The sequence below is a fragment of the Papaver somniferum genome, chromosome 1 (genome assembly GCF_003573695.1).
Source record: "Papaver somniferum cultivar HN1 chromosome 1, ASM357369v1, whole genome shotgun sequence".
Classification (NCBI taxonomy): domain Eukaryota; kingdom Viridiplantae; phylum Streptophyta; class Magnoliopsida; order Ranunculales; family Papaveraceae; genus Papaver; species Papaver somniferum.
Window position 1 is genome coordinate 117688994 of NC_039358.1, and position 20679 is coordinate 117709672.

General features: G+C 37.5%; 2 protein-coding genes across 2 annotated transcripts; one reads left to right on the plus strand and one right to left on the minus strand.

Moving 5' to 3' along the window:
- Nucleotides 1–230: 230 nt before the first annotated feature.
- LOC113297979 (DNA polymerase alpha catalytic subunit-like) lies at nucleotides 231–10481 on the plus strand. Its single transcript, XM_026546608.1, has 31 exons — nucleotides 231–1383; nucleotides 1631–1807; nucleotides 1904–1987; nucleotides 2121–2195; nucleotides 2614–2678; nucleotides 3091–3181; nucleotides 3281–3469; nucleotides 3950–4113; nucleotides 4233–4347; nucleotides 4551–4730; nucleotides 4830–4943; nucleotides 5026–5145; nucleotides 5236–5553; nucleotides 5682–5774; nucleotides 5971–6092; nucleotides 6180–6252; nucleotides 6344–6400; nucleotides 6526–6618; nucleotides 6746–6868; nucleotides 6984–7081; nucleotides 7310–7355; nucleotides 7561–7674; nucleotides 7764–7847; nucleotides 8029–8145; nucleotides 8231–8320; nucleotides 8811–8887; nucleotides 8999–9224; nucleotides 9493–9546; nucleotides 9649–9768; nucleotides 9861–9935; nucleotides 10020–10481. The coding sequence occupies exons 1-31, from the start codon at nucleotides 262–264 to the stop codon at nucleotides 10164–10166; spliced, it is 4623 nt and encodes a 1540-aa protein (XP_026402393.1). The 5' UTR covers nucleotides 231–261; the 3' UTR covers nucleotides 10167–10481.
- A 4511-nt stretch (nucleotides 10482–14992) lies between these two features.
- LOC113297985 (nicotinate phosphoribosyltransferase 2-like) lies at nucleotides 14993–20377 on the minus strand. Its single transcript, XM_026546613.1, has 15 exons — nucleotides 19852–20377; nucleotides 19557–19704; nucleotides 18990–19109; nucleotides 18759–18893; nucleotides 18615–18676; nucleotides 18400–18475; nucleotides 17900–18001; nucleotides 17234–17350; nucleotides 16980–17038; nucleotides 16508–16682; nucleotides 16273–16407; nucleotides 16089–16187; nucleotides 15862–15970; nucleotides 15484–15596; nucleotides 14993–15380 (listed from the first exon to the last, which is right to left on the minus strand). The coding sequence occupies exons 1-15, from the start codon at nucleotides 19995–19997 to the stop codon at nucleotides 15303–15305; spliced, it is 1674 nt and encodes a 557-aa protein (XP_026402398.1). The 5' UTR covers nucleotides 19998–20377; the 3' UTR covers nucleotides 14993–15302.
- Between the last annotated feature and the right edge of the window lie 302 nt (nucleotides 20378–20679).

Genomic DNA, 20679 nt, shown 5'->3' on the forward strand with positions numbered 1-20679 from the left:
TTCGTTATTATCTAATTTGGTGTTATTAAAAAAATCCAATTCAAACACGTGGTCTTACTAGTCTTAAGAAAGAAAAAGGAGTCTTCGTCGATAACTAACAATCCCACCGCCAAACCGGACAGAAGCTTTTTGGCGCGAAAGTTCAAAATTCCCGCCATAATAAACCACAGTACTACATAAAGTAAAAAATCTAGGGCAAGATCAATTTTCCTTCTTCCTTGTGTGATCCAGGAGAGAGAAAGAGAAAGAAAAAGATCGAAAATGTCTGAGCCAGAAGTTTCAGGGAGGCGAAGAGGTAAAGGACCAGAGGCCTCGGCGCGAGCCGAAGCCATGGAACGATTAAAATCTCTTCGTCAAGGTGGAAAGAGATCTGAAAATGGAGTTCAAGTAAAAATGGATGATCCAATCTACGATTTACTAGATGAAGATGAATACGAATCACTCAAGAAGACACGAGCTGAAAAATTCAAAGGATTCATAGTAGATGAGGATGGTCATGGTTATGGTGATGAAGGTCAAGAAGAAGATTGGACTAAATCTGGTGTTTCATTTTCATCAGAAGAAGAAGAATCTGAAGGAGAAAATGAAAAGGTCAAGAAGAAGAAGAAAGAACATGTGCCTGTTAAAAAACCTAATCCATTATTGGCTGCTGCTGCTTTAATGGGTAAGCAACGTTTATCTTCAATGTTTACTTCATCAGTGTTTAATAAAAAAGATAAACCTAAAGGTTTATCTTCAGATAGTTTAGTTGATGATGTTATTGCTGAGTTTGCCCCTGATGAAACTGATAGAGAGAAACGCCGGAGGGGGCAACCCCGATCCATTCTAGGTTCTGAGAGTTTGACTCAGAATTCCCTAATTAAGAGTAGGAGTGAGGAATTAGTAAGGGTTGATTCTATTGTTAGGTATGAGTCTATCAACGTTAATGGAAATGGAAGTTTGGTAAGGGGTAACGAAGAAATTGGGAATCAAAGTGATGTTGAAAAGGAATCCAAAGATGTGGAGATGGTATCTGCTGATGAGGTGTTTGATGAATTTCCTCAGAGTCAGGACGATCCGATGGATGATAAAAGTGTGAATGTGGAGAGTTCTGCGATCATAAGTGAAGTGAAAGTGGAGCCAGTAGTAAAGAAGGATGAGGTGTTCACTTTGAATGCAAAAATTAAGAAAGAAACACATTCTCCTTGGAGTGCTACTGCCGATTTAAACGCTGTAAGAAATGAAGTTAATGGGAATGACACCCATGGCGTTGTGGGATGTGATTCAGATAAAAAGTCTGAAGAGCCTGAGCTTTTGGAGGATTCGGATGGGTCATTGCCGTTCTACTGTATCGATGCTCATGAGGAGTTCTATGGTGATGGTACCATTTATCTCTTTGGAAAGGTAATTTACATTATTTTGCTGTTGCTCGTTACATATGAAAAGTAAATTTGAAATAAGAAAAATTACCATGATATGAACTGGAATGATAATTCTATTCTTCCCTCCGTGGAATTCTTAGCCTGGTTTGTAGACTACCTATACAACTTTGTATGGTTGCCTGAATCATGTTGGTTGAACTATATATGCTCTCTATTCTTTATTTTTGTGAAAATATAATTTTGATGAGCTGAGTTGTCAACGGGGTTAGGTGAAACTGAAAGCAGGAAATACATATCAAAGTTGTTGTGCGGTTGTAAAGAATATGCAGAGATGTTTATATGCCATTCCAAATGGTGCTGTATTTCAAAGTGATGCAATCTTGAAGCTCGAGGAGGATGAAAAAGAAAATCGAATTACTCTTGCAGAATTTCGCTCACAGTTGCATGTAACCTTTGGCCTTTTAAGTCATTATATATATTGATTATAATTAATTCTGGTACTGAGTGCTTTTCTTTTCGGATGCATGTATCAATTTCATCAGGAGATGGCATCAGTATTAAAGAAGGAATTAGCAGAGAAGCTGTTAGATCTTAATGTATCGACTTTTAGTATGACTCCAGTTAAGGTGTGTTATATTGGTTTGGTTCAATTGCTAATTGATTTATTATACTTAAGTTGTGCTTGACTTTTCCCAGTTTTTTTTTTTTTTTTTTTTTTTTTTTTTTTCACCAAACCTATAATTTTTGTACAATTCGCAGAGAAGCTATGCATTTGAGCGATCAGACATACCTCTTGGGGAGCATTATGTTCTTAAGATAACTTACCCATTCAAGGTAAGTCTTTATAAGCAATTGGATCATCAGAGTTTGAAAGTTGATGGAGATAATTTTAACAAAAGGTTAAAGAGAAGCAGTAAATGGTAAATAAGTTCTTGAGAAGTTGTTGTTCATTGCTGACAACTTAAGATGCTACCTTAGTGAAATTCATTATTTATTAAGACTCGCTGAGCATTCCATTATATTAAACTAACTATGACGCATCTTTGATGCCAATTTATGCGGACTTATTTTTTGAAAATATGCTTTTAGAAGGATCAAAAGATCTTCAAAAATATCTATACAGTATGCAAACTGTTGGGATATTTTCTTAGTAAAAATCTGGGCTAAAAAATAGTATTTCAAACAAGCTTACATAGTCTTAAGTTGAAATCTGCAGTCTCTACTTTCTTACTTCTGAATTGAACAAATGCAGGATCCACCACTTCCTTCAGATCTTAAGGGAGAGCATTTTTCTGCTTTGATGGGAACTCATTGCAGGTAAATTTGTTTAGTACCAAGTGGATTCGATATACACGATATATAGTGCTTTTTGGTATCCCGCACATTGAGCATATCTATGGTTAATTATGCATGTTAGTTCTCGATTTTGTGAAGCTACTGCAAACAGGTTTGTTTGTGGAGTTAGATCCCACTAGGTATCTACATTTCTAGGCTGACTGATGAAATTATAGATGTCATTATCAAATGGAATATATTCAGGCTCTCGTTCTTTTTTGGGTACAGAATTTACTGGCAGCATTTACTTAAACTCAATGGTATACATCAAATACATATAAAATCTATTTTTATAGGTGTAGAATTTCTTGATCTTTTTTGGTTGGGTATAAATTTCCTGCTGCATATATGCCCGTGAAGAAGTGAAGGAAATTGACCACTGTCATTTCTGCAGTGCCCTGGAGCATTTTCTAATCAAAAGGAAAATAAGCGGACCCTCTTGGTTATCATTTCCAAAGAGTTCCTTCCTTGTAGCTACTCAGAAGGTGAGATTTCAAATTCATGATCAGCACACATTCTTATTACCTAGTGATTTGAGTCGCTATTAGCAGCTTGACATAATATGTGAGGTAACTTTTGTCTAGGTAAGCTGGTGTAAATCCGAGGTTATTGTTGATAATCCGAAGGACGTGAGGATTTCATCTTCCGCGAAATTCACCAGGGAGATTCCTCCAGTAGTTGTTACGTCAATAAATTTGAAAACGATCATCAATGCAAAGCAAAATATGAATGAAATTGTTTCAGCATCTCTTATCAGTTGTTGCAAGGCCAAGGTATAGTGATCATAGAAAGTGCTAGGGTGGTATTGTTATATAACTAATTTTCAAACTCTATATTTTCTTATTAAGTTTCACTAAGTCAAGTCTTAGTTTTTAGTCTTGTTTCGTTGAATCTTGATTACTTATAGTGGGTTTCTAGTCCTCCTTCCACTAGCAAGTGATGAACATACAATGACTTGTTCTGATTTATCAATTATGGAGAAGGATAATCTTACAATTGAGGCAGTTTGTAAGCTTAGTGGAGGCCATTAACGTCTGTCCTAGAGTAACTTGTTCTCTTGGCTAACTAACTTGTCAAGTTGATTGAGATTTTATATACTTACAGTATTTACATTATATACTTACAGTATTTACATGGATGTCATAGGTAAACAATGCTTTGACAGATTTTGGTTACGGATGGAAGGACTCAATTTTGATCTACTGCATGTATTAAATGTTTTACTAATGTGAACTTCTACTTTTTGTTTTCAGATCGATACTCCCATGTTGGCATCAGAATGGACGAAACCCGAGGTACTTAGTCATTTTACTGTTGTTCGCAAGCTTGAAGGAGGCATATTTCCAATGGGATTTGCAAAAGAAGTTGCAGATAGAAATGCTAAGGCGGGCAGGATTAGTCTTGCGGCAGAAACCAAGTAACTTTGTTTTAACTCTATTTATTTTATTTTTTTCTAAGAAAGATAGGTGTTGCCGCTAAACCTACCTTTTCTAATCGATTCATTTTTTTCTTCTTCCTTTTGCATCTGTCTGACAGCGAAAGAGCTTTGTTGAATCGTCTGATGCTTGCATTATTCAACTTGGACACTGACATCTTCGTTGGACACAATATTTCTGGATTTGACTTGGACTTGCTTCTTCACAGAGCTCAGGTCAAATTTTACTTAATGTCCTGATCACAAACTTCCCAACTAGTTAATTTCGAAGTTGAACTATCACACACAAGCTTGTTTAAGTATGTTGATAACAGCAATGCATTACCTTTGGGGTGTTGTCAATATATGTCAGGTGCAGTTTGCATTTTATATTGACTGTAATATTTAGTTGGTAAATTTTCTGCTAATTTCTTGTGTAGGCTTTGGGGGTTTCAAGCAGCATATGGTCCAGAATTGGTCGTCTCAAGCGTTCTGTGATGCCTAAGCTTACTAAGGCAAGCACTGTTTATGGCTCTGGGGCAAGTCCTGGAATCATGTCTTGTATCGCAGGACGGCTCTTATGTGATACTTATCTGTGCTCTCGTGATTTATTGAAGGAGGTATTTGAGTGCCGCAAGCTTACCACCATAAGAACACAGTTTTCAACAATCAATAAAAGCTTTTTATTTAATATTATTGGATGCAAATTTTTTTTGCAGGTGAGTTACTCTTTGACAGAGCTTACAAGGACACAGCTAAAGAAGGAAAGGAAGGAAATTGCCTCACATGAAATCCCTAGTGCATTCCAATCATCAAGATCACTTATGGAACTTGTATGTATTTGATGCTGAAATTTTTGGTCTCTTTTAGTTTGGCTTATTAGATTTTCACTAAAGAATATACCTGATGGATCAGGTAGGGTATGGTCAGACTGATGCCTGGTTATCCATGGAATTAATGTTCCATTTAAGTATTCTCCCTCTTTATCGCCAGCTGACTAACATTAGTGGCAATCTATGGGGAAAGACTCTTCAGGTACGCTATTGCTTATTTTTCTGTGAAAAAATTTGTTTCTTCAGCCTGAATTTGATTTTCTGGACCGCATCCAACACTTCTATTGTTCAGGGTGCTAGGGCACAGAGAGTGGAATATCTTTTGCTGCATAAATTCCATGCTTGTAAGTATATAGTTCCTGATAAGATTTCTGCTCGCGAGAAGGATAACTTGGCAAAAAGGAGTTTGATACATAGTGCTGGAGGGGATTTTGATGATGTGAACAACAATGATATCACTTCTGAGAATGACCCACAACAGCTTAATCAAAGCAAAAGGAAAAAAGGTCCTGCCTATTCCGGTGGTTTAGTTTTGGAGCCTAAAAAAGGCCTATACGACAAGTATATATTACTTCTTGACTTCAACAGTCTGTACCCTTCGATAATTCGGGTAAGTAGCTTTTCCTTTTTTATTTGCTTTTGCTTGAATCAATTTTCTCGTGCATTTAGATTGATAAGTTTTGATGTCTTTTTATTTAGTTATTAGTTCATATGCTTGAATCCTTGATTACTTTATAGGAATACAATATTTGCTTCACCACGGTGGAAAGATCTGCAGATGGATCAGTACCTCATTTGCCATCTTCTAAAACTCCTGGAATTCTGCCAGAGGTAAAGTGATTTCGTATGAGAATGAAATAGCTGCTTATGAATATATCTCCACTGCTCTCCCTCTCTTTCTTACTCTATGACAATGATATATTGTTGCAGTCGTTTATCGTTCTTGCTCTCTGATTGTGTTTCTTTAGTTCCCGTGGTATCTTTAGTTGGGAACTTACACTTGAGTTGTCACTTGCCAACTCTGTAGTTGCTGAAGGGCTTGGTGGAAAGGAGGAAAAAAGTTAAGCAGGACTTGATTAAGACCACGTCAGCGCTGCAGCGTCAGCAGCTTGACATTCAACAACAAGCACTGAAGCTCACGGCTAACAGGTTTTCATTTTGGTGTTGATATCTTGTTTCTCATGTCCTTTTATCTAGTCAGTGTGTAATTAAACTTTTTCTTTGTCCTGCAATCAGTATCTATGGATGCTTGGGGTTTTCCAATTCCAGGTTCTATGCGAAACCACTTGCAGAGCTTGTAACACTGCAAGTAAGTTCCTATCAAATCATATGGGATGATTTTATCCGTCTCTCATACATCAATTCCGAAATGTTGCTTGATCGTGCAAATTCCTTTTCAGGGCAGAGAGATTCTGCAAAGTACTGTCAATCTTGTCCAGAATGATTTGAAGTTGGAGGTCAGCTTCGTTATTAATTTTAAAGTGTTTAGTGAGAGTTATTTCTGGTTCTTCCAGGATTTCATTTGTATAGTGGTTCTAGTCGTTTTTTGACGAGGGGACATAATTTCTTTTGTATGATTCAGGTAATATATGGTGATACAGATTCAATCATGATTTATACTGGGCTAGATGATATTAAACAATCCAAAGAAATTGCATCAGAAGTAATTAAGAAGGTACATGGTGTTAATGAAAACCAAGCAACTGAAAGCATATGGGCATGATATATCTTTCTTTATAATTTTAGTGTTAGTGATGCAAGTGAGTGAGTGCAATCTTTCTTTTGTTTTGTTATGAAATTAGGTCAACAAGAAGTATGAGCTATTGGAGATTGACCTAGATGGGTTGTACAAGAGAATGCTCCTTCTCAAGAAAAAGAAATATGCGGCTATCAAAGTGATTTTTAATAATGGGAAACCAGAAGAGGTTGGATTTGACACCTATGAAGTTCTTTCATCGGGAAATGGTCCACAAGGACCAAAAATACCCTTTTCTTTTCCATGTTTACAAACTTGCTTTTTAACTTGTATGTATTTACCAGAGGGAGGAATGTAAAGGTCTCGACCTGGTTCGTCGTGACTGGAGTCTGCTATCCAAGGATATTGGGAAAGACTGTCTTAGCCATATATTATCTGGAAGGTACAGCCAATCTTTTATACCAATCATGTTCAGTTCAAATGCACAGAAGGTCCCACAGCAGTTATGCATCACCTGTATTTGCATCGTAGAAGACACTCCTCTGTTTGGCACTCCAAACAAATATCCTATATTTCTTAATTTAACCTTTAACCACTTGGATTTAAAAGGTTTATATATGTCGTTAGCAATTTTGATAATACATCCTAATCCATTTGCCCGTGCTTGCAGATCATGTGAAGATGTTGTTGAGTCAATACATAGCTCGCTCATGAAGGTATATACCCCGGTCTCATGTGAAAACTGTTGCTGAAACTCACTAGTTATTTTGCTCTATTCAGCAGTAAAAAGAGAGCACTGATATCTTACTCGTTAAGCATAAAGAGAACATGTCGAACCAAGTTTTGCATTACGACTTTTTTTTATAACGTTTTGCAATACAACTTCAATTCAAAGATATAACAGTTTTTCTAATTGACCAGGTACAAGAGGAAATGAGGAACAAGAGAGTCGAACTTGAGAAATATATCATCACAAAGACGTTAACAAAACCACCTGAAGCTTACCCAGATGCCAAAAATCAGCCGCATGTACAGGTAAGAATAAGGAGCAATCTTGGTCATGTATGTATCTGATTTGTGTTCTTGATAATTCTCTTTAACTTTACTTGGCATACATTTTTCAGGTAGCTCTAAGATTGAAGAAAGCTGGCTATTCGTCTGGGTGCTCTGCTGGTGATACGGTTCCTTATATTATTTGCTGCGAGCAGGTATTGTGTTTCTAGTATTGTGCATTGGCTTGTATACTTAGCATGGGTTTGTAAAGAATACAAACAAATTTAAGGAAATACATAAATACATCTACTTGGATCAAAGCTGCAATAAGGTTTACATTATTGTTTCGAATATTACCAAAAATTGACTAAGATCCTTCTAATGTTGGATATAAAGGGTACCACCAGTTCTGGTTCTTCTGCTGGAATTGCCAACCGAGCTAGGCATCCAGATGAGGTGAAAGGAGACAACAACACGTGGATAGTTGATCTCGAATATTACTTGGCGCAGCAGGTTTGATTATCTATTTTATCTGTTGCTGATTTTTGTGCAGAACGCTGGTCTGTTTCGCATATTAAGTTAAATTTTCTCTCCGTAGATTCATCCAGTGGTATCGCGCTTATGCGCTTGTATCCAAGGCACCAGTCCAGCACGTTTGGCAGATTGTCTGGGTCTTGACTCATCCAAGGTTAGTGACACCTGTTATAAGGCCAAGTAAACATTCATTTCCAGTAGTTGTATGTAGTCAAAATCGCTTTCCAAGGCCGATTTCCTCGCGAGTACTCACTACCCGGCTAGTCAAGCAAGGCGAGTTTCAATTCCTCCCTGAATCTGACAACTGGAGATTCAGCAATTTTTCACTAGATGATTGATAATGTCTAAATTTTAATTTTAGTTACATATGACTCGTGTTTGTAACAATATGTCTTATTAGAGTGACTCTAAATCTCAAATAAGCCTAGCCGTGTATTAGCCGAGTATTGGCTATTTCCTCAACCGAGCTTGTTGCTCCCCGCCCCTCGCTCATGGCCAAGTAGGATCCGAGGAGCGATTCCAACTACTTTTTTTTTGATTGATGGGTTAGTACAGCGGTTAGTTGTGGCCCAGCGATTCCAACTACTTGTTTCCCATGTTTGCTTTGACTGTCACTGACTTTTTTTAACAATGGTAATGTACAGTTCCAATCTAAAACAAGTGAAGTAGCAATTAACGATTCATCTCCCGTACTCTCATCTGCAATGGACGATGATGAGAGGTAAGCTTTCTGTTTGAGTAGTATTTATGCAACTCTTATCCAATGTGATATGTCCAAAAAGAAATAGTAGGAAGATCTTGATTGGTTTGCTGTGATGAACCAAAATTGCAGATATCGCGGCTGCGAGCCTTTGCACTTGTCATGTCCCAGTTGCTCTCATACTTTTGAGTGTCCCTCCATCTCCAGTTTGGCGCTGACTTTATCCACCAGCGACAATCCAGCAGGATCAGATGAAGTGAAAGCATCTTCTCATTTTTGGCGCAGATTGCGTTGCTTGAAATGCCCAGACGAGGGTGAAGATAAAGGTAGAATGACTCGTGCCATGATTGCAAATCAGGTAAACTATAGAATCCAAATCTTATTTAGGTTTTGAATTCTTCAGGCACGATAATTTTTTGGAATAGATGTCCCACATGGCTGACACAATTACAAAGTACCTTTTACGTGTTTGTAGGAACCAAGTTTTTATTATGTTTCTATTCCTACATTGTTGGTTCCATCTAATCGACAACATTGTGCTAACTCAAATGTTCAACTGAAATTTTGAGCCCCTTAAATTTACGCCTAGGATTTTGGTTCTAACCACCCGAATTCACATTCAACAGGTAAAAATCCAAGCAAATGGGTTCATTTCTTTGTATTACAAGGGTGTCATGATGGTATTCCTCCTACATTTCTGATGCATTCATATTATTGAATTAGAAGAGTTTGGTCTACCAACACATCTTTCTTCTAATTGTTTTCCTTTGCATGCCTCTCAGTGTGACGAAGAAACATGCAAATATACCACTCGAGGTCTTAATCTGCGAGTGGTTGGTGACTCTGAGAGAGGAACAGTTTGTCCAAACTACCCTCACTGTAATGGGCATCTCGTCAGAAAGGTCTTCATCCTAACCTAGATATTTCTCCCTATTGTTCTTTTCCTTGTGGGCATCTTGTTGAGATAGTTTAACCAAGGGTATATCATTTGCAGTACACTGAAGCCGACCTATACAGGCAGCTCACATATTTCTGCCACATTTTGGATGCTGTACGATTCGTTGAAAAGGTCCGATCTTTTTATAGCTCTATTGGAAGTTACCTTTTGTCAAAGCATTAGTTGTTTCTCATCGATATTTAATTTGACCTGCAGTTGGAGCTCAAGGCCAGGATACCTTTAGAAAGAGAACTTGCAAGAATCCTACCAATGGTTGATTTGGCAACACCAATAGTACAGAAACTCCGTGACCAGTGCGCTTACGGGTGGGTCCAGATGAAGGACCTCTTTGTCAGTCTTTGAATGGCTGAATTATTCTTCTCGATGGCTTTGTAAATAATGTCAGATAACTCATATAGATGTCGGTTTTCTGGCAAAAAGAATTTTAAGAGTGTACAAAAAATTGAGGATGTCACCTGTTTTCTTATCTCATATTTTTTTTCTTTTAACTTCCTTGTAAACTCGCTCTGATATCAAGTGGATGTCAACTGAACTGGATTTTGTTCTAGTAACTGTCAAAATTGAGTCTTTGGCGGAAGTTCTCGCCTGTTTGTTAGTCAATCCCTATCGGAGCCAAACAAATGAATTTGAAACAAGAATGATATATGCCATTCCACATGCAAGGTGTGCTCATTTTGTATTTTCTTCAGCCTTATCTCAACAAGTCAGTTATGTTAACTTGCAGGACTGGATTAGTAAATGGCTCTCTAATGACAGTTTAAAATCTAAAGCTGGGGTTGTTTTTATGATTGCTTGGAGTATCCGGAAAGAGAGATGTCTCAGCACTTTTCAAGGGAAAAACCTTAATCACTATGTTACTTCTAGTCTGGCTCTTAAGTTGGTAAATGATACAGATACCTACTTGAGTGATTCTGCACCTGAGAATAACCTTAGGACTATTACTGAAGAAGATTCAAGAAGAGAATCTGAATAGTGTCATTAGCCAATTGCCTGAAAACTGCTATATTATCTTTGGTGATGCAGCTTATGACAAGAACTCAAACTTATCTGGTATTGGGTTGATTATGAATGATATTACAAGTGTATTCCTTGGATGCAAACTCAAAGCCGGGAATGTGAGGAATGCCGAGAAGGCGGAAAGTCTGGCTTTACTGGAAGCGGTGATGTGGGCAAAAGAGAAAGATTTACAAAAAGTGTTTTGTCAGTGATGCTAAAACAGTCATTGACTCCTTCAATTCCAATAATAACCAATTATTTTGGTATAATAACTCAGTCTTAGATGACTGTAAAACAATTATTCCTAGTTTTAGCTTTGTTAAGTTTCAATTCTTGCGTAGAAATCATATTGTACTTGCTGATCTTGCAGCAAAGTTTACTAGAAGGTCTAGAACCTCTGGAGAATGGATGGGCTTTATCCCTGATTTTCTCAATTCTACTATGTAATCCACTCTCTATCAATATATCATTTTTTCTAGCAAAAAAAAAAAAAAGAATCTCAACAAGTCAGTTGAAAATGCAGTAAACTTAAGGGGGCAAACTGCAAAAATAATTTACATCGGCTCAGAAAAGTCCAAAGACACAGGAACTTAATTCATCTTCTTTCAGAATGTCGATCACATGAAACCCTTGAAATTTCTCTCCTTGCATCTCCAATAGTAAGTTGAAAAAATCCTACGTGGACCTCCATTTATTTAGATTTTATCCCTAAATTTTAATGAAACCCATTATACTAATACTCAACTACAAATAATCAAGGTTATACCATATATTTTATTTAGATAAATATTAAGAAAATTATATTTACATTTAGGTGTTGGAACCCAACTGTTGCTAGGCTACCAACCAAAAGAAAAAGATAAATTACGTTTTATATTTTTTTATTGCTAGTGCACCCCTTACACCTTTACTCAAACCCGGGGGAGGTCTTAGGCCAATTGCGGTTGGTACTATTTGGCGTAGTTTGGTCTCGAAGGTGGCTGCCGTTTCAGTTGGCAAAGACATGCAATCTTACTTGGGGGATTATCAGTTTGGTGTTGGAGTTCCGGTAGGGGGAGAAAGTATTCTTCATGCGGTTAATGGTTTGCTGGAGTTGAAAGGTCATTCAGATAGTTTGTCAGTGTTGCTTATTGATTTTCGAATGCGTTCAACATGGTGAGTAGGTCTTATCTTATTAAGGAGGTCCGGCTTCATTGTCCAGGTATTTCTTGTTGGGTAGAATTTTGTTATGCCAGGCCTGCTAAACTTTATTATGACCAATACATCTTGTCTTCAGCGCTCGGTGTTGAGCAAGGAGACCCTCTCGGTCCTCTTTTATTTTCTTTGACACTTCACCCTCTTGTGAAGTCCATTGCTTCGCGGTGTAAGCTTGATTTGCACGCCTGGTACCTAGATGATGACACTATTATTGGTGATACGATGGAGGTTGCTAGAGCCTTGAGTATTATTGAGTCTGAAGGCCCGAGCAGAGGTCTTCATCTTAATATCAAGAAAACTGAGGTCTTTTGGCCTACACCTGATTCACGCAGCATGGAGGTAGGTGTTCCCCCCTCCTCTCCGGATATTGGTAGGCCTAGCAGGGGAGTTAAGCTCTTGGGTGGACCTGTGAGTTTGGATTTGGATTTCATGAGTGACATGGCGATTAATAGGATGAATAAGACCATCCAGATAATGTATGCTATCAAGAAGCTCAAGGATCCCCAGAGTGAGATGATGCTACTCCGTAATTGTGTCGGTGTTTCCAGACTATATTTTGCTATGCGTACTACTAACCCGGCAGCTCTGCAACAGGCTTCTGACCTCTTTGATGACCACTTGTTCCAATATTTGAGGCTTTAAATCACAGGAGATGGTGCTGGTTTTGGGCCTTTACAACAGAGATTTGATACTCTTCCCATCAAAGATGGTGGTTTTGGCATATACACCATGGCTGACACGCGCACTTACTGTTATATTGCCTCTGAGAGTCAGACTGCATCGGTGCGAAAGGTGATACTTGGTAGCTCCTTCTCATCCGATAATGGGTTGCTTATCAGTTGGCTCTTCAGAAGTTTATTCAGGTATTGTTTTGCCTTCTACTTATAGCGTCAATGACACTGCCCAATACATCTTGTATTCAGCGCTCGGTGTTGAGCAAGGAGACCCTCTCGGTCCTCTTTTATTTTCTTTGACACTTCACCCTCTTGTGAAGTCCATTGCTTCGCGGTGTAAGCTTGATTTGCACGCCTGGTACCTAGACGATGGCACTATTATTGGTGATATGATGGAGGTTGTTAGAGACTTGAGTATTATTGAGTCCGAAGGCACGAGTAGGGGTATTCATCTTAATATCAAGAAAACTAAGGTCTTTTGGCCTACATCTGATTCACGCAGCATGGAGGTAGGTGTTTCCCTCCGGATATTGGTAGGCCTAGCAGGGCAGTTAAGCTTTTGGGTGGACCTGTGAGTTTGTATTTGGATTTCATGAGTGACATGGCGATTAATAGGGTGAATAAGACATCCAGCTAATGTCTGCTATCAAGAAGATCAAGGATCCCCAGAGTGAGATGATGCTACTCCGTAATTGTTTCGGTGTTTCCAGATTATATTTTGCTATGCGTACCACTAACCAGGCAACTCTGCAACAAGCTTCTGACCTCTTTGATGACCACTTGTTCCAATATTTGAGCCTTTCAATCACAGGAGATGGTGCTGGTTTTGGGCCTTTGCAACAGAGATTGGATACTCTTCCCATCAAAGATGGTGGTTTTGGCATATACACCATGGATGACAGGAGCACTTACTGTTATCTTACCTCTCAGATTCAGACTGCATCGGTGTGAAAGGTGATACTTGGTAGCTCCTTCTCATCCGATAATGGGTTGCTTATCAGTTGTCTCTTCAGAAATTTATTCAGGTATGTGGTTTGCCTTCTACTTATTGCGTCAATGACACTCCCCCCCACCCCAAAATCCCCGACCAATTTACTTTATCTGCAAGAGACTCAATTCTTTGGCAATGCAATCAGATCAAACATGCTCAAGATTACCTTTTGGCTGTTCCTATCAGTGGTTTAGATCAGTGCCTGGGTCCCAGACATTTCAGAGACGTAGTCTTTTACCGTCTTGGCATCCTCTATTTGTTGAGGGCGGGCTGTGTTCCTCTTGCAATAAATCCATGGATATCTTTGGTGATCACGCGCTTCACTATGCTAATAATATTGGACTAAAGTTTCGCCATGACTTAGTACGTGATGTAATTGCACATATTTGTATCAAAGCCGATGTCCCTGCACGCAAGGAGGTTGCTTTAATAACAAGGATTTACGTCCAACATATATCCTTGTTCTCAATTGGGAAAACAGCCAAGATGTGTGTATGGATGTCACATGTGTCTCACCCTTTACTGGAAATGGTGTTCTTTCTTTCGTCCAGGCCAGGATATCTCTAAAGCAATTTCGCGCAAACGCTCTAAATATTTGAATGAATGTACTTCGCATGGTTATGGTTTGGGTGTGTTAGCTTTTACTACCTTAGGGAACTAAGTGAAGAATTGTTTAGTTAGCCATGACGCTGGTAGTGGTATTGGTAGTTTTATTTATCACAGATTGGGTGTTGCTATTCAAAAAGGAGTTGATGCTCAGCTTGTTGCTTGACTACCAACTAAAAACTATGTAAAAGATTAAAATATTTTAAAATATTAATTTTAATTCAATATTAAAAAAATATTTTTTTAAATAAAATTGATGGTATGGAATTAGTTAAGACTCACCCTGAAGATGTAGTTGCTTTCTTTAACACCTTCATATTTAGTATTTAATCCCTCCTAATTTGTAGGACCTAACCGTTGGAGATGCTTTTATACTAAGAGGAAGGATCCCTTGACAAAGCCTTTTTTAACAAGATCTAACATGGTCTGAAAAGGCGTTGGATCCTGGTACACAAACGGCCTAGAATTTCTTCTGGCTACGCCTTTGAGAAGATCATAACCGTTTCTATAGATGAGGGTCTAAAATCCTACATGTCATTAAAAAAATAAAAATTCACCCTCTAGATGAGGGTCTAAAATCCTACGTGTCATTAAAAAAATAAAAATTCACCCTCTGTTGGAGATAATATTACATCGGTATTAACGTGCTAAAGCGTGTTTCTTTCTATTATGAGGTGTGAAGCAGGAGAGAAAGAATGTCAAAATTGGGGTTTTAAACAAGACAGCCATTTTCATTTTTCATATTGAATAAGTGTATCAGTCATCTGTATAGAAGGATCAGATGATCCAAAACAGCGATTATTATAAGGTGATCTACACAATGAAGTAAAAAAATAATAATATAAGACTGAACCAAAAATAATTGGGGCCCTTGAAGTTTCGGGCATCCAAGCAATGCTTCATGTCTTCTATGCCCAAGGCCCGCACTGTCTGACACCTGGTAAATACCATTTGCTTGCTCACGATGTGGTTACTGTGTTCCTTGTAATAACTTGTCTACTGTCAATGCATTGTCTACTGCAACTCCCCGACAGGTGCCTCGTTGAGCCACAGAAAATGGATGAAGTCATATAGTTTAGCACTCACACTTACCTACTCAGAATGTGAAGACAGAGAAGGTTCAGTGGCAAAGTTGGGAGTTCATAATTTTTTTTTTAATTTCCACAGAAGTTAAGGTAAGATATAATTTTCAAACCTTATAAGGCGTTGGATTAAGTCTCCTCATATGATCAGGCCGCATTTGATCCAACTGTTGTATGCAACGCTCTCTGATCTTCTGAATTGGTGGCAACTCTTCTCTTGGCGTACCTTTAAGCAGCAATAAAATCCAAGAATATCACTAATGGGGTTATTCTACAATCATAATATCCACGCATTTTACACGAAAGAGCAAGTTTACTTAATATCCACGCATTTTACACGAAAGAGCTACTACAATACGGGAATTTAAAAAGAAAAACCACAAAGACTTGTTATATGGAGAAGCTTTGGCTAAAATGCAGCCATATTAGCAAATTGCTGGTTGAGTTTGCACAAAACAGATAATTAAATCAAAAAGAGAATGAATTTCTACCTGAATCTCCGCTCCAGTAACACTTTAAAAGCTCTTCAACCTGCTGTGGCACCACGTAGGCTCTCTTAGATTCATTAAAAGGATGACGGCACAAAATCCGTTCTGATACCTGGAAAATGTTGAAAAATAGTCCATTTAGCGCAGAGTAACACTTGCCAAAAAAAAGGGGACACCAGAAAAATTCATCCACCAATATAGATGTTAACAAAATAAAGTAGATTTTGTACCTTTGGAGGTGGTTCATTTACACCAGTCATTATGTCTACCAAAGGGTAACCTTCTTTCCCGAACAATCTGAAACATCGCTTTTTACATGGAATGGAAACCTGAAATAACATTAAAAAAAATAAATGAACCTCTAGAATAATTTCACAACAGCGAGTACTCAGCAGAATAACAACATGACCAAACCTTTGAAACATCTTCAGAAAGTTTGATGCGAGGTTGTTTATTTATTTCCACCAATTTGAAAACACAACCTAGAGCTGGTTGAGCATAGCAAGTAACTAGATAGGTGCCAATTCCAAATGAATCAACCTCGTGTCCCTGGGTACAAGAAAAGACCAGTTCAGACAAGAATAAAAAAGAAGAAGAAACAATGTGAAAAGCAATGGAAACATATTGTACGTCATTTATAGCAGTTTACCTGTTTGTTTAAAGCATCTAAAGTTTCCTCGTTGAGGTCATTACTAGCAGTGATGTTAATCTTCCCAAAACCAGGGACTCCAAATTCCTTCTCAACAGCACGGAAGAACTTGCGGGACTCACAAGACAAATAAGCTAGGTCACCGGAGTCCAACCTAATCCCACCCGCTTTATACCTGCAAATAATGTCTTAATTCGTTAATCATCATTGCCTATTATAATTAAAGTAATAATTGCAAGGACAGGTATATCATTTAGTAATAAATATACTTCTTTGAGATAGTTGTTAAACAGAATCACATTATAACTTAATGAGTAAATCATCAAGAGATTATGGACTTTCGGTTTTACGATTCATTAAGCTTTGTAATCGATTGTACCTAAAGCCAAATTACTATTGTCAAATCAAGAACTATTAGTTAGTTAAGAAAAACTTAGTTACTCCTATAGGTGTTACAGCCTTTTAGACATACCCCAAATCATTAAGAGCTAAAGCAACCGCACAAAAGTTAGGAATCCCACTCCTCACGACCTGGTAAAAGAGAAAAACAAAATCAAGACCAAGACATTAATAGAATAGAAAGAAAGGGCGGTCCAGAATGCTTCTGGTGACATAGGATTTGTGACTATATGTTAGCGACACATGTAATCTTACATAAAGAGGTCAAGAATGCAGACTTGGACAACCTTCAAAAAATAAATAAAGGGAGATGAAAGTTTGGCTTACATCATACGTGTCCACAAGGGCAAGAAAGTTACTCGGGAATGCCAATGCATAAGAGGTAAAGGCTGCCAACTCGCTTTGATTAGTCTCTCCAAAACTTCCTCGCAAGGACTCTGTATACTGTAAGCATGCAGGGTGAGATTCAGTCAAATACAAGTGAAATGGAGCAACAGGAAATGAAGAGATAAACAACAAAATTTCAACAGACTTACAAGATCAACATGTTTTTCATTAGTTTTAATGCTTAGGGATTAATGCTGCTAACAAAATAAAAGGAAAATAAAAAAAACTACCCTACGGAAATTTAATTTTTTTGACTTTGAATTTTCCAAGTATAGTCCACAAATGCAGGGTTCCATATTTTTGTCTCCTTATCATACAAATTCTTACGGAAATACAAGAGAAATCCATACTCTGACAAATTCTATGAAAACCGAAATTATGCATATACATGTGTCATGGAACATGCAGTTTTTCAATGTTTGGTATCCGGCATTTTAAAAGAAATAAAGATAGTCAGGAACTACGAAAAGATATTTATAAAAAGAGATATAAAATAGTCTATGTACAACTGCAAAATAAGATAATCTAAAGCCACTTATCTTAACAAATATTAAGGTCATAACACAATCAAAATAGTGAAAGCGTCAACAAGCAAAAGATGATAACCTGAAGTTTGTTAAGCCAGGACTGAACTAGACCAACGAAATCTTCACAAGTAGTGGAGCCGTTGGAACTACGAAGTGATTTATCTACAATTTCATCAGCACTCTGCATATAAATAGATAAATTAGACAAGAGAGGAACAAATCTGCAGAAAATGCACAAGTGGTACACACTATGGTCTATAATTAAACTATAAACACACTGTAGTATGATCGAGAAAACCTTTATCATTTGTGCAGTATATAAATTTCTACCAAACCTACAATTTGCATATATACTAACTGCTAACCATGTACATTTCAATCATTTGGAACATCGCCATATTCTCTAAATGTTCCCAATTTCAAACACCATTCAAGTTTGAGTTTGTCTCCAGGAGTTGTGCCAGTTGCCAAGATACAAGAACAATATGATAAAGGGAAATACTGCCACAGTTATACAACAAATAGAAGTTTAAACTCATATTTATCTATATCATTAGCATCGTCCAATGTAATACCAACCATGAATGAGCTAACAAAGGCATGAGAGTGAGTTCCACGAAGTGGTATTCCAAATAACTTCCCAGCTGCAACGTTGCTGTCGGTACAAGATGGATCACACATATAAGATACTAAAGCAGTTAGATTAAACAAAGGAAGCAAGTAGAACTGTAGAATATACAAAACTTATTAATTATAATGCAAAAGATGAAGTGCAAAAATATGACACAACTTACCTCGTTGCATCAAACCCACCCATGTAACAGTATTTTGATGCACTTATTCCACCATCAGGTCCCTACAGAAAGAAGAAATTCAGATTTTCCTAATAAGCAAATCCAAACTATTGATTTATACATCAATGAAAACAAAGCAAGGACCTGAGCTCGCCGAAGACCAAATTCAAGTAGCATTTTGGATTTCCCTGCAACAAACCGATGTCTTGCAGCATTTGTAGCAACCAAAGATGCATAATTAATAAGATTCACAAATGGGGTTTCCAGCAGTTGAACAAGCTGAAAGAAGAAATATCAACATTTAGACTTTCTACTGAAGATGAAACTTCCATGGATAACATATTTTATCAGAAACATATTCAAGAATACACTTACAGCAACTGGTCCTTCAATTCTCATCAATGGCATCTTGGGAAAAACAACGGATCCTTCAGCAACAGCATATACTTCAACATCAGAACAATCGATCCCCCGTAGGTAATCAAAAAAAGCATCCTGTAATGCAAGGACATATTTGATAGTTAATCACACTATGAACAGTTTGCAAAGGCAAAATAGCGCCATATCTCATATTGAAGTTGCAACTACGGTACCACTACCTTGAAATAGTAAACCAAACTCTATGAATAATACTAGAGTAATCCTCGAAACAGAAAGTGAATCATATAAAGGTTAAGTTCCACCTTCCAAAGTGTGTTACGATAAAAAGTGGTATTGCCTTAGTGTCTTCGACACACTTCGTATGTATTTGGTTCTTGTTCTGGTATGTATGTCAGCATTTGAAAAAAGTCATCATAGAGGGGCTAATATATCCATCAGTTACAACCCTTACTGTACTTGTTTAATAAAGATTTGATGCTTCAACTTAATTATTCACTTCTCAAATCTAATCAGTAAAGAGCATAACAACATACAAAATACAAGAAAATATTAATAATATACCTCGCATGTTGGGGGCAGACATTGACGAAGGAAAGCAATCTCCTCCTCCCCAATTCTGAAATTAGCTATAAAACGAATGCATTCCTCTAGACCAGCAAAGATAGTGTATTCACCACCAAAAGGGTTCCGTCGGAAAAACAAATCAAACCTGAAACAAGTCCAAAAAATTAGCAAATTCTCATATGTTTCAAAAATCAAAACAACTATTTCAATCAAAATCAAATAGAAACAAAAAAAGTTGAAACCTTTCCAAGTTAAAATCATACTATCTGGTGAAATGAAATGATATACTTACACAGATCGTTCCAAATGTTTGCCACCTTTCCAATAAGCATAAGCCATGGTAAACTGATAAAGATCTGTCAATAAAGGTGTAACCATTGGATTGGTTGGTCCTTTAATCTTCTCCTCCAATCCATTAACCCTATTATTTGCCTCCATCTCTGTTCCAATTTCCGGTACAATAAAATTCTAGGGTTTTTTTTTCTTCGTTCTGTCTCTCCGTGGCTTTAGCAGTTAGTGGTTGTTATCATGGCAAAGGAAGAAGAAGAAGAAGTTTGGTGTTAACCGTAAGCGCCGGCTTTTTAACAAATGAATGAATGAAAGAGAGGGATTTTGTTTTTAACGGATTGTCGATGACGAGAAGGAAGGGATTCATGGGAATTGATTATCGAGAATTCTTTTATTTACCAACAAAATTAACCGAGTTTCTCTTTAGAAAGGCAGACAAATAGTTCTTGGTGTTTCCTTGTGATTCTAATGCAGTACTACCAAAAAAGAATAAAAAACATTAAAGTGCCATCAAGTATCCTAGATTGTTACAGCTGAGCTCATGTTAAACTTGAATGATAAAGTACAATTTAGGTTTTCTGAATGTGTAACTTTTGACCCACGTTTTTTGCTTTTTACTGGCAAAGCTGAGAGCCGGGCTCCATAAACCCACCAACCCAGCTAGTCAAGATAAAGCACGCTCAACATTAATGTGCAACCCAACCGGCTTCAACCTGGAATATTAGCTGTATCAAGAAAAACAACTAAAAATAAACTGTGTCCATTACAATGTCATGAATCATACTGGCAATAAAGATTTAGAATTCAGTGGCTACAATCGGGCGATTTCAAC